This window comes from Acanthochromis polyacanthus, chromosome 13 (assembly GCF_021347895.1).
Source record: "Acanthochromis polyacanthus isolate Apoly-LR-REF ecotype Palm Island chromosome 13, KAUST_Apoly_ChrSc, whole genome shotgun sequence".
Classification (NCBI taxonomy): Eukaryota; Metazoa; Chordata; class Actinopteri; family Pomacentridae; genus Acanthochromis; species Acanthochromis polyacanthus.
Genome location: NC_067125.1, coordinates 4,843,061 through 4,856,937, shown reverse-complemented (window position 1 = coordinate 4,856,937; position 13,877 = coordinate 4,843,061). Strand labels below are relative to the sequence as shown.

General features: G+C 42.2%; 1 protein-coding gene across 1 annotated transcript in view; it reads left to right on the top strand.

The window, feature by feature from the left end:
* myo7aa (myosin VIIAa) overlaps nucleotides 1–13,298 on the top strand; it is a 53,128-nt gene extending 39,830 nt beyond the window's left edge. The window contains 16 exon segments of the mRNA XM_051958238.1: nucleotides 160–286; nucleotides 632–801; nucleotides 1,517–1,707; nucleotides 2,536–2,660; nucleotides 3,333–3,490; nucleotides 4,216–4,369; nucleotides 4,634–4,789; nucleotides 5,239–5,344; nucleotides 5,444–5,557; nucleotides 6,299–6,386; nucleotides 6,631–6,737; nucleotides 8,126–8,311; nucleotides 8,515–8,631; nucleotides 9,242–9,325; nucleotides 9,439–9,558; nucleotides 10,605–13,298. Coding sequence (XP_051814198.1) covers nucleotides 160–286; nucleotides 632–801; nucleotides 1,517–1,707; nucleotides 2,536–2,660; nucleotides 3,333–3,490; nucleotides 4,216–4,369; nucleotides 4,634–4,789; nucleotides 5,239–5,344; nucleotides 5,444–5,557; nucleotides 6,299–6,386; nucleotides 6,631–6,737; nucleotides 8,126–8,311; nucleotides 8,515–8,631; nucleotides 9,242–9,325; nucleotides 9,439–9,558; nucleotides 10,605–10,697 — 2,096 coding nt within the window. The 3' untranslated portion in view covers nucleotides 10,698–13,298.
* The last annotated feature ends 579 nt before the right edge of the window (nucleotides 13,299–13,877 follow it).

The window sequence follows — 13,877 nt, the reverse complement described above, 5'->3', positions numbered from 1 at the left end:
TGATGGTGAAACTTCTTCTACTGAAGCACTGAATTAATACCGGTCTTCATTGTCCTTGTAGCTGTTAAACTTCTCCAGAAACCGTCCTAAGAAATTATCTTACGTATTCAGGAAAGTGGGACCCATAAAACTCTGAATATTTGTCTTTCTGCCTCTCAGGTCCCAGCCTGCCTAAAAACGACCTGATCGTCGCCGTCAACTGGACGGGGGTTTATTTCGTGGACGAGCAGGAGCAGGTCCTCTTAGAACTGTCCTTCCCAGAAATCACTGCAGTGTCCAGCAGCAGGTGAGGCATTCTGGGAGATTTAGCATCCTCTTTGTTACTTCTTTTCCCTTTATTCTGCGTCTCTGAGCGCTTTCCTCTGTCTGTCAGCATCGGTCATTTCAGCAGATTCTCCAGCAGCAACACGTGCTTTCATTCCAGAGTTAAAGTCCTTTATTCATGTGTGAATTAAAACTCACAGGATGGATCAGAACAACATTGTGGAAGCTTCGTTCTGACTTTAACCTAAACCGAGCTGCTCTAATCCTCACCTGAAGCTGCATCAGTTCAGTGATTCTGTAAAGCTTCAGACTGATAAATTCTGCGTAATTCTGCTCTGACAGTTAACAAACTGTGCTGTCGGTTCAGGGGCGGGAAGCTGCAGGGCCAGAGCTTCACTTTGGCCACCATTAAAGGAGACGAGTACACCTTCACTTCCAACAACGCCGAGGACATCCGAGACCTGGTGGTGACCTTCCTGGAAGGTCTGAGGAAGAGGTCCAAGTTTGTGGTGGCGCTGCAGGACAACCCCAACCCCAGTAAGTATTGTCCAAGAGATTAAAGGAAATGAGATTTATACACATCTGAGATATTTGTTTCTGGGTTTAAAGTCTGTTTCTGTGTGATTCTGGTCAGTATTTTACTACAGCAGCTGTTTAGGCGACATTCTGAGACAAGTTCAGGGATTTTATGTGAAACAAAACGAGCTTTAAACGCTTTCTTCTTCTGGTGTCACACCAAGCAGAAGCTGTCCCCGATGCTGCTCAGTAGATGGACTGAAAACTGTTCAACACTGGTCAAAGTCTGCGTTTTTAAATTCAGGGCTAAATAAAGTAAACAGAGTAAGAATATGCAGCATGTGTCTGATTTATTGTTTAATTTCTTACATTGTTTCTCATTTCTATTAACAGATTTATTGACATTAAGGAGTGATAAGAACGCTAACATTTTCTTCATTTTAACTCAATCTGACCATTTTTCTTCATTAATTGTTAATAAGAAATCTTAAAATAGTGAAAAAAATGTGTATTTTTCAGTTTATTGCCTAATAGGAGAAACCAAACAGCAGCACATTTTATGATGATTAATTTTTTTGTGGAACTGTGTAAAATCAAAGTTTGTGGGATTTAACATAGAAAAATAATCTATTTCATGTTTCTTGCTAAATGTTTTTACAGTTAGATTTCCCTGTAAACTCCTCAGTATTATTCTCCACCACAGTAAAGTCTGACCTCAGTTTGTTTCTTCCTGCAGCCGGTGAGGAGTCGACGTTCCTGAGCTTCCTGAAGGGAGATCTGATCGTGTTGGACCAGGACACCGGAGAGCAGGTCCTCAGCTCTGGTTGGGCCCACGGCATCAACGAGCGGACCAATCAGAGAGGAGACTTCCCAGCTGACTGCGTCTACGTCTTACCCAGCATGACCCGGCCTCAGCAGGACATCGTGGTGAGGAGAGGAAAAATCACGTTAAAGCCTTTATGATGCACAAACTGCTGTTTCTCAACAGAAAATCAGCTGAACTTTGTTTTTGTGGGACTCTGACGTGCTCATTTTGTTGTTTTCAACGGAGAACGCGCCGAGTTCCTCTGAGCATTTTGAAGTTTGTTTTAGCGAAATCAATTTGCAATATTAACCAGAAAGCTCAGTAAAAAGTTAGAATAGCGTCACTTTTAAACCGACAACTCGGTACGGAAAGTGTGATTTTACCTCGCTCACGTATTCTAAAGTAAGAAACGAAAAAATGAGCATAATCCAAACTATAAACACTTCAGAAATCACAGACATCTACGTCTAAAATATTTAATTTGGCTGCACAGTTGTAAAAAAAATATCAGTTTGGGTTTTGAAACTGATGAAAACGTGCAAGAAAGACGTGAAAAAAGGCAGCGCTTCACGTTTATTAGTTTTCTGTTGATTTCAGGAGTTAAAATATGATTAAATCAACTTTAAATCTTGTTAAGAGGTCAACTTTTATGTTTTTTTAATTCTTTCTTTCTTTGAAGTTCATCCAAAATTCCCCGACTGTAATGAAGGAATGCAGCAGGTTAACAGATCAAACGACTCACACACCACAGAACCAACATGAGATAAAAATGAATCTTTTAAATTATGTTTTCATTACGTTTACAAACAAAAAAAGCTGCAGCTGTGTGCTCAACTACCAAGTGATGGAAAAAGATGTTCACAAGGACATTATCCCCAACCACTGCATCTTTAAAGAACTTGTATATCTGTTCTAAAAGCTGATTTATTTTGTTTTAAATTGTCGATCAGGCGCTGGTCACCATGACTCCAGACCAGCGGCAGGAGTCGGTTCGTGTTTCGCAGATCGTGATGCCAGAAAGCGACGGCAGAATGAAGCCGTACACGCTGGAGGAGTTCTCCTACGACTACTTCAGGTACACATGAGGAAAAAACGTCTTGTAATGCAGCAGGATGGAGTTTATTCTCACCTCGTACAGGAAAGACTGTCTGTGTGGAAACCTCCTTCATCAGAGGTTCAGACTCCGTCACATTTCTGTAGAGCTGCAGTGATTGATCGAGTAGTTTGTTATTAAAAATAGTCTAAACTTTATGATTCCAGCGTCTTAAATGTGAATATTTTTCTTCTTTCTTCCTCTGTGACGGCAAACTGAATATCTCCCTCATTTTTCACCATTTGCTGACATTTTACAGACAAAAGAACAAAAAGACTAAACAAAAACATCATGAATAGGTTAGCTGCCAGTGAAAACAGTCGATAGTTGTGGCTCTAATCTTCTGCAGCGTCTCACACTGTGAACAGCTGTTACTCGCGAGTGTGAAGGAGGAATGATTCTTTCCCCTTTCTAGACAGGTAGACGTTGCTTTAATCTAAATCTGACCTTCTCCCAACTACAGTATAAACCCAAAGATCAGAGAGAATCCTCAGAACTGCTGCTCTGTCGGTGTCACTTCTCCTCCTATCAGTAAACTTTACTCACAACCCAAATCACGTGTCTCCAGTGTCTCGCTGAGCTTCACATCTAAACGTCATTGCTGACGGCCGTTCAGCCGTGTCTGCGTGTCACTGGTGTCTCTGCTTCCTCCAGGCCTCCTCCCAAACACACCCTGAGCAGAGTGATGGTCACCAAGAATCGAGGTAAAGACAAGTTGTGGAGCTGCACCAGAGAGCCGCTCAAACAGCCGCTGCTGAAGAAGGTGGTGAACCACGAGGACCTGGCTCAGGACGCCTGCATGTCCTTCATAGATATCCTTTAATCGGCTCGTGTGTTTCACTTTAACAGAGAAGGCTCCAAGTTAAAAGTTAAGCCAAAATCCTGTATAACCAGTATGATCTGGGGACCTCTAGTACAGCCATGGCCATAAGTTTGGACACAAGTACCATGACGCTTGTGAATCTTAGAAAATACCACAAAATTGTCACTTACAATACAGCACACAACTCCTGAGAACTATATTAAGTTTCATATTTAAAAAAACATCAAAAGAGTTTGGTGTCATTTTGTTATTCTTACCAAATTCTGTTGTGAAAGTACTGCATTTTTTTGTTATTTTCTTCTAATATTATGTTTTGGGAACAAAGTTGTTCCAATTGTTGGAATTTATTGATATTATTATATCCCTTGTTGATTTGTTGACTAATTAAACTGGTGCTGTCAAAAAATATTAGCTATGTTCTGTAATAGACATCAGAACAGACATAGTAAGTCATGCTGTGTCCAAACTTATGGCCATGGCTGTAGAGTGTAACAGTGATTGATTTGTAGCAGAAGATTTCCACCACAGACGAGCAGCCATGGTTCACATAAATCACATGAAGTCACCGGCTAATGCCAGTCAAAGTGTGAATATTTAACTTAGACTTACATTTCAGCACTCAGAGGATGTTTTGAGAATATCTTTTTAAATTACACCCACGTCTTAAATTTGTCCTCCGCTGACCGTGCTGTGGTTCCTTGACGGCGGTCCTACCTGTGATGAAGTACATGGGCGACTACCCGTCCAAACGGACCCGGTCGGTCAACGAGCTGACGGATCAGATCTTTGAAGGGGCGCTGAAGGCCGAGCCTCTGAAAGACGAGATCTACTGTCAGATCATCAAACAGCTCACAGACAACCACGTCAAGTCAGTAAACCGAGGCCGGAATTACAAAAAATCAAAGTTTCATGTGGAGTCAAAACGTTCCCCTACAGTCACAATAAAAGTGCTCTTTCCATTTTGATGACCTTATCTTATTTTTGCCAATATTTACAGTTCAAAAAAAGACCAGTTTCTTGTCTAAATCAGTGAGTGGATTCAGTAGGAGGAGCTAAAGCACAGACTGAAGATGTGCTGCTTCTACTCGGTGAACTGTCTGCAGACGCTGACCTGCTCTTTGTGCTGCTGCAGGTACAGCGAGGAGAAAGGCTGGGAGCTGCTGTGGTTGTGCACTGGTCTGTATCCTCCCAGTAACGTGCTGCTGCCGCACATCCAGAGGTTCCTGCAGTCCAAGAGACACCACCCGCTGTCTGCAGACTGCATGCAGCGGCTGCACAGAGCTCTGCGGTAAAACTCAGTCGTCCTCTGATTGTTTGCTTGAGGCCTGCTGCCGTATGAATCACATAAAAACGACACCGCATTAGTAAAGAATCATCATTAAAATAAACTGCGAATCATTCCTCTCCGCTCAAAGATATATTCTGTTTATTTTAATTTGATGTTTGAGTAGAGTTTCTCAAAGTTCACCTTAAATCTCAGAAATAAGCACTGTTGATACTGCACAGATTGCTTAGAGTAATGAAAACAACAGTACTGCACAGGGTTATTCTGTACGGAGGAGGATATCGGTGCTGCACAGATTCTCTCATGAGTGAAATTTATTTAGTAGCTTCACTGTAAAACAAGTGGCCTGTTTGTTAGTTTGTTCTGATACTCGTATTGGTATTAACCCTTCATCAGTGGTTCTGTGAGGTTGTAAAATCAGCTGACTGACCGTGTTGTTGTCATGGCAACAGTAACGGATCCAGGAAGTACCCTCCTCATTTAGTGGAAGTCGGAGCCATCCAGCACAAAACGACTCAGATCTTCCATAAAGTCTACTTCCCTGATGATACAGACGAGGTACGACACAAACCGAGGGACGCAAAGTTCAACTCGTCATCGGCAGTTTAGAATGCATTTGAAGGTGTTTTTTTTTGTTTGTTTGTTTCAAACCTGCAGGCCTTCGAGGTGGAGTCGAGCACCAAGGCGAAGGATTTCTGCCAGAACATTTCCACCAGACTGCTGCTCAAATCTCCTGAAGGCTTCAGCCTCTTTGTCAAGATCTCAGACAAGGTCAGAGGTCAACGATCGCTTTTGAGGCACTTCAAAGTAGAATAATATGTGAAATCTGCGAGGTCAGGAGATGAGACTGTTCTCTGGAGGTGTTCAACCAGAGTCCAGCTATTCTTTTAAAATACGTTTTGTGTTATAAGTTGTGTATATTCCCTCTCTGATCACCAGTTGTCTTTATCTGTTCTTTAGAAGGTTAACCACAAAGCACATTCTCCACACTTTACATACAGCAGTGGAATGAAGTTTTCAGACGCCGTAAAGTTTTACACAGTCTCAGATATTATCATGAAATATTTGTGGAAAAAGTCTTCTTTGTGTTTTAAAAGGTGTGGCTGCATTAGACAAACACAAATTATTATTATTATTTGTTTACTGTTTACAAGAAAAACAAACAAAACTAAATTCTACCAAAATGACCCAATACTCAAAAATTCTTATTTTTATGGAACCAATCCGTTTTTAATGGCGTTTTTATTTGTTTCGTATTATGGCTGTGATTGTACTAAAAGAAAATACACTTGAAGACCTCAGAGTGATTCTTAATACACCACCTGTCAAAAGTTTTGAGACACTTTCTCATTCAAATAAATTAGAACCCGTCTCAACACTTTTGACAAGGGGTGTACGTGCAAATGTTTAAGGTGTCTAAAGCTTTATTCCACCACTGTACAGGACACTTTAAACACTGCAGCATCTACAGGTGAACTCTGATCACTTCATTGATCTGTTATTTCTGTGCAGGTGATCAGTGTGCCAGAGGGAGATTTCTTCTTCGACTTCGTCAGACATTTGACCGACTGGATCAAGAAATCTCGACCAGCTAAAGATGGTTAGTACGTTTTGCAGTAGAAGTAGTGTTGGGCCGTGTGATGACTTAGATTCTTACTGGCTCACAGATCGATTACATTTCTGTAACTGCAGATTAACGTCACAGCTCTGATGCAGATCTTCAACCTGCTAACTAAAGAACTCTGAGGCTGTTTTGATCCAGTTTTTGGTTTTAAAGTTGGTTAAAAGGTCATTTTTAATCAATGATCATGATTAATCTCTGCTCCTCCCCCCCCACTCTGCAGGAATCGTCCCCTCTCTGACCTACCAGGTGTTCTTCATGAAGAAGCTGTGGACCAACACGGTCCCAGGGAAGGACTCCTTTGCCGACTCCATCTTCCACTATTACCAGGTTCTGATTTCTGTTTTATTCTTTAGAAACAGAAAAATGTGCATTAATCAACATTCTAGTAAATGTTTGCCTGAAGTTGTCTGACAGCCAGGATTAATAAATCTAACACAGTATGTTCACAAGTGGTTCACAGTTCAGTTAAATGCAGCACAAAGACACAGAAATGAGCATTAAACCATTACTTAAAGCTGCTGTCCGGAGTTTCCGTTTGTTTTCAATCTATGTATCATTTTTTAACAAAGCTTAAATGTGTTAGTCTAGTTCGATACTATAATATAAAGTTAGTATAACGCGATATGAAAATTTATTCCTGAGCTCCGCCTTCCTCTCATAGACCCCCATGTTATTCCAAAAAGCGCCGGTCGCTGCCGACCAATCAAGTTCGAGCTTCAGCTTTGTCATGCTGTCAATCAACGGTTACGCGCACAGCAAGCAAGCCCATGCAGAGGTGGGCGAGCTACGCACTACGCAACCGCGAGCACATTTGTTTTGCTTGTGGAGGAGAGAGCATCAGGGATCAGCAACTTCCAGAAAAGTTACCAATCCCACGGCTTGTCAGGCCAAGAGACTGCAGGACGTTTTTTGGCTCGGGGTGCTCGCGTCGCTCCCCGACCACGGCCTCCATAGCCCGCCTGACGGCTTCGTTTAGATGCCCGACCTCTGGAGGAAGATGTTGGGGCGTCTGGGACATACTCTTCATCAGAGGAGTCATGCAATTCTGAACTCTAGATAGAAATAAATAAACAATGTAACACATATACACGCGTAAATGCACTAAGTTTGATAAACAACGTCATCGAGAGGGATACACGAGTGTAATCACATATTGAAACTTTACTCGTTAGTCCTAGCAGATTCATGTTATTTTGGTATTAGGACAAGTTAGACTCAATACAGCATTCTAACGTAATTCCTTTATTATTTACTAAATGTACTAAATGCAGAAGAGGGGAAAACAGCAAAACAGGCGAGATGCTGCAGCACTCCGGGCACTTCTCTCATGTACTGAGCGCGTGCACAAATAAAGGGGCGAAATCAGAGGGAGGGACCGACAGTGTTTTGGGAGACGCTGCGATTCAAACTCCGGACTGCAGCTTTAAAGTTACCATTAAAGCTCTGATGTGAAAGACCAGACGCAGTGTGCCGGAGGACAAGAACCTGAACAGTAAATCAGTTCAACTAAACAAACAAAAGAAAACAGAATTGTGCTTTTAACATTTCAGGCAGCAAACTGTAGTTTTTTTATTCAGAATGATCATCATCTGTGTACTTTTTCTCTGGAGCTGCTGTGACGGTGAACTTTCCCCACTGTGGGATCAATAAAGTTTATTCACACTGCGAGTCATCCTGAGTGTAAACAAACACATCTCATCATCATCTGCTTTCAGGAGCTGCCTAAATACCTGCGCGGCTACCACAAGTGCTCACGGGAAGAGGTTTTCCAACTCGCGGCGCTCATCTACCGCGTCAAGTTTGAGGACGACAAATCCCACTTTCCTACGATTCCCAAGATGCTCCGGGAGCTGGTTCCCCAGGACCTGATCCGCCAGATGTCACCGGATGACTGGAAGAGGGTAAACGTGAAGAATCTAACTGCTTTTAGTGCAGTACAGTGAATATAAAATCACTGTTAATGAGGTTTACGGTCAGATATTGTGTGTGTTTGACACTGATAAATCACTGCTACCATTAAGATGCTGAGTCTAGCTTTGTATTTGGATCCAGTCTGCCTGGCTGAGCAGAGATCATCATTAATCCAGGCTGTGTGCTCTTCCAGTCTGTGGTGGCGTACTTCAACAAGCAGGCCGGTAAATCCAGAGAAGAGGCCAAACTCATGTTCCTGAAGGTCATCTACAAGTGGCCCACCTTTGGCTCCGCCTTCTTTGAGGTCAAGGTAAACACACCTGCAGCTTTCCGGGCGTTGGACTCGCCTGTCTTTTTTTAGGGACCTGTGAAATCTGACTCGGTCCAACACAACAGCTCAGACATGAATTCTGTTTGAATGAATGTGAGAATTCTACTGTAATATCGAGGTGTTGTACTGGACTGCATTACATTTCTGGGCTCCTCATATTTTGTCCAACTCTTATAAAGCATACATAAGAGGCAGAATATTAGGAACACCTTAAATGTAAAGTGGTCCAGTGATCCACCTACAGTGTTATATGGAGTAGAAGTGTCCCCAGATTCCACAGGATGAGGCTCGTTTTGTTCAGAAAATAGCCGCTGCTTCAGAGTTGGACTGGACTGAACACACTGAATATTTTAGTGTCTCAGAAGAGAAGAACTAAGAGGTAGAAGTGCAGGGAAATGTAATGGCAAAGACGAACAGCTGAGCAAATGTCAGCAACAAACAGGACGTCTTGCTTCATTTGTACCATCCAAAGTAGAATTATGTAACATTAATGCAGACAAACATTAGAGCTTCATATGTAAATAATAGAAGCTATGAGTGATGACTGGATATCGAGACGCTTTAGCAGCACGAGTCTTTTTGTTTTCAGCAAACCACAGAACCAAACTTCCCAGAGATCCTGCTGATCGCCATCAACAAACACGGAGTCAGTCTCATCGACCCGAAGACCAAGGTTTGTGTTTGAACGGGAATAAATGCCCGCTCTCCAACGCTGATTGTCCCGTTAAGAAGCCGCTGTGTCCCAGAGGTGCTGAGGCTCATTTAGGAGTGTCTGTGTGTGTGCAGGACATCTTGACCACTCACCCCTTCACCAAGATCTCCAACTGGAGCAGCGGAAACACCTACTTCCACATCACCATCGGCAACCTGGTCAGAGGAAGCAAACTGCTGTGTGAGACTTCGCTGGTGAGGAGCAGGAACAACTCACTACTAAATATCAAATTATTGTTTACTGCAGGATATTGGGGTCCAGCCGTAATGAATTCCTGGAACTCCCAGTTAGTCAGAACTGAGGAAGCTTCTTGCATGAAGGTGGAACATCCTCCAGACCCAAAAAGAAGCCCAACCTACCTTCTACTTCTGACATTATAAATTCAGAACAATGTACATTTCCACAGCATTATGTCAGCCGGTGTAGTTTCTTGTCTGTCTTTGTGCTTAGTTTCAACAGAAACGCTAGTTTTCCTCAGCATTTAGGTCACAGAAAGTGGCACATTTGGGTCTGTTCACTCCTGGCTGCAGGTAAAACGCTGCTCAGCTCGTCTTTGGGTGTTTAATCCTCATCATGTGTTGCTGCTAAATGAAGCTGTGGAATTGTAAACTGGTTCATCCTGAGGATAAAACCCACAAACACAAGCTAAACAATGCATCTGCAGCCCAAAGCAGCGAGGAGTGAACAGACCTATAATACCAGGAGACAGACTGACTGATTGTTCTACTTTTCTGTTTCCTAACGACATGCTTTAGTTTCTCTGTGATCCATGTCAACAGCTGGTGTGTTGATCCTGATAGATACTGTATTCAGGCTGTAACACGTGGTCACAAACACTTTCAAGTTCTACAGAAAGGAGAGACGACACTTCTCCTGATGCGTTCGTTTCTAGTTATTCTTTCCAAAAGGCTGATCTCTGTCTGTCTGTGATGGGGAAGCTGCTGTATTCCATCAGTCATTGAGGCTCTGCAGGTCCAAACAGCTGGATGGAGCAGCTGGATGCTCTTGGAGATCATATAATGAGCACATCAAGCGTCACATCGTCTCTCCTTTCCATAACATGTGCAGTGTGTTTTATAATAACCAGACTGGAACACATCAGCTGTTCATGTGAATCAGAAAGAAATAAAGCGCAGTGCGAGGAAATGCAGATCAAACAATTCTTGCCATATGCCTTTGAGGCTCCATAGATGTGATCTGTGTCTAAAATATTCAGCTGTGACTCTGTTCCTGCCTGCAGGGCTACAAGATGGACGACCTGCTCACCTCCTACATCAGCCAGATGCTGACCACCATGAACAAGCAGCGGTCCGGGCGAGGCCACAGCAAGTGAACTTCTTACTGGCAGGAGGCCGCCGAGCTCATCCGCCTCTTGCGTCCTATTGGCCAGCACTGCAGCTGGGGGCGGACCTTTGCCAGCCAGCTGTGGTGGATGAGCCGCAGTCCTTCTGCTTACTCCGACGGGTCCAAGCTCACCGGGGCGAGTTCGGCCACCAGCAGCGACGACCCCGGAGAAGGACCCAGCAACTACAACCGCTACGACTACGATGAGGACGAGCCGTCCAGCGAGGATGACTACCTCTAAGACTTGAGTCCAAACTGTCCTCCATTAGTCTCTCTGGTTTTGGTTCCCAGATTGAGCAGTCAAACCTGTAAAGAAACAGTGTTCAGTCAGTAACACCTTAAAGGCCTGCTTCAGATCACTGCAAGGACCCTCTGCTGGGTGAAATGCTAAATGGGCATCTGAAGGTGTTAAAAACATTAAATTAACACGCCTTAAATATGTTTACCTGATGTGGACAGGAACCTGTTGGAGTGTGATGCTGTTCAGTCTGTGACTCAAAGGGCCTGTGTTGGTTTTAGCCAAATTATTTTAATTGGTCAATCAGTTCCTTATTTTAGGCCACAATTAGTATGGCCAAGTGACATTAATTGCTTATTTATATGACTGGGAAATACTGACAAAAATGGCAATAAATACACAGAATTATTACAGAACTGCTTTCCCTACTGGTTTCCCATCAGGTCTTGTATTTACGCTGCAGAAACCCTGATTTATCTCTAAGAGTTAACAGGAAAAGAGTTTAGCTGATGCTAAACCCAGACTCTGACCTGAGGCCTTCACTATAGCGCAGCATTTGGGGTTAACTTGTTGTTTCAGAGCAGATTATGTTCAAGACAAAAGCTCACGTGTCTGAAAGCAGCACCTACGAACCATTCAGTTCTTTTGGAAAATTCTATCATTATTGGTATGAGAAAAACTGTGTTAGGAAATCAGGAGTTTATTAGCGGTTTCAAAGCCATTTCTCTGCTCTGTAGGCCTTTGTTTCACAACTATTAGAAGGTCAAAGAGCACACAGCATTAGTGCTCTATCAGTCTCTGTGCAGTGATATAATCGTTAGAAAGTCTGCTTACCGAGTTGAAAGATGCTCTTTAAAACTCCCCAAAACGATCAACTTCACCAGGGCTGCAGCTGAAACAATAAGTCAGAAATTGTCATAATTACCATAGCAACAGGCTGAACAGCACATGTAATGGAACAGATGGAATAAATTGTGTTTCTAGTCAGATATGCTTGTGTCTTAATGAAGCGGCAGCGATAATAATAAGCCCATTAACTTTCTTTCTGTCCTGCTCTGCTGCAGCAGCGGTGTGTTTCATAATCCTCACATTGGTTTAGGATTTAGTTTTTCTGCTTGTGAGGCCAGAAAACAAAACAATACCTGGGTTTTATAACTTGTTTTGTAATTCAGACATCAGCTGAGTCTCTGTGTCTAAACTCAGAGGTAAACGCGTCTGATTTGGCTAAAGCGTCTTACTGCAGCAGGAAATGCACGTTTTAAAACCAGGATAAGGATCTAAGAAAAATCCTTTAGTAAGCTTTGTCAGAATAGGCATTTAAAGGTATTAAAAGGTCTTAAATATATTTTCTAAAACTAAAGTTTTTAGATGGACATTTTTGCAAAAACTAAAGCGAATCTAGTACCATTGTCCAAGAGCTCTGAATGAATCCATCCAGATGTTTAAGTCCAGTACAGTAATGACATTTATTCAAAGGGTTTGTCCTGACTGGTTTTCATTAGTATCTGTCATAACTAGCATGACAATGAAACGGGTATTAAATGTAATATGTGGTCATAGTAAACTAAGGTCTGAAGCCCTGATTGTATGTGGTGAACCCTGAATAATGCTGTCTGATAGTTTTGTGAGTAAATACAGGAGCTTTAGTGACGCTAAAGACGCATAGTTTTGTTCTTTTCTCATCTAGTGCATCCTGAAATACTGACAAAATCAAGAAGTTCACATTCTATTTACAGTAGCAGCTGCAAGATTCTCAGACAACAAGGTCAGAAACATTGAAGGTTCCATCTTTCTGTTTTTCTTCTCAGCTGGGACCTGCTGCTGTTTCAGAGTGACTCTAGCTTTAGAATACATCTGTTATTCCAGGCCTTACTTCCAAACTGTGCAACTGAAGGGACTCTATTTACTTGAAACTGTAACATTGTTTGACAGAAGAAACAGACCTGTCATGAGTTGGAGCCTTCAGGTTTATCTTTATGGGTTATATTCTGTGAAACGGTTTAATATTGGACAGTTTTTTTAAAGACTTTATTTGTTTTATGTTTACACTCGTTTATATTTGTTTATTATCAGCTGTTTGTGTTTAGTTTGACACTTCATACCTTCTTTGTTTCCTGTTTCTATTGAGACGGCATTACATCAGAGGGAGGAGTTTCCCCCTCATGTACTGGAAATGATTTATTGACATGAATACGAGTTCTGCTTAAATGTGTGAGTTGAAGCTGTAAGTGGACCTTGAGCTAAAACCGTTTTCACACTCGACAGTCCTGTTGTTTTTTACTGTTATTACAAGTGTCATTTGTCTTAAAACATGTTGAAAATTGTGAATACAAAATACATTTATACCTCTGAGGGCTACACTTTTCATTATTGTGGTAAAAGAAAAACGTCTACGCATCACTTTTTGAGCACTATTACGTAGATTTTCCCATTTATGAGGAAACTTTATCAAGCGAGAATAAAAATTAGTTCATGGATCATCCAAAGATGGGAGTTTAGTGCATTTAAAAAAATACAATTCTGAATAATTAAAGAATACTATAAAAGCACACAGAGTGCAGTACTCTACCAATGCTGCTCACTTCACTAAAACGTCATAGTTCAGACATTTTAGGAACATTTTGGATGACATATAGCCTAGCCGCGCTAGACCCAGGTCTGAAGACACAAGGGTCTAGGAACTCTCCACAGGGAGGGAGGCGGGATAAAAGGTTGTCTATCAAATCACTCTGCAGCAATTGGGTAGGTATACAACCAATCAGCGCAACGAATAGGCTGACGGAGTTCCTAGAGCGCCGGAAATCAGAGGATGCGGTAGTTCGGTGAAGCCTTATTTATACAGTCAATGGGTGAAGCTCAAGTATATTACAGACATGTTAACAGAAAGATTATTCAGAGTCGGTGCTAATGGAGCTCAACGACTGTTGTTGT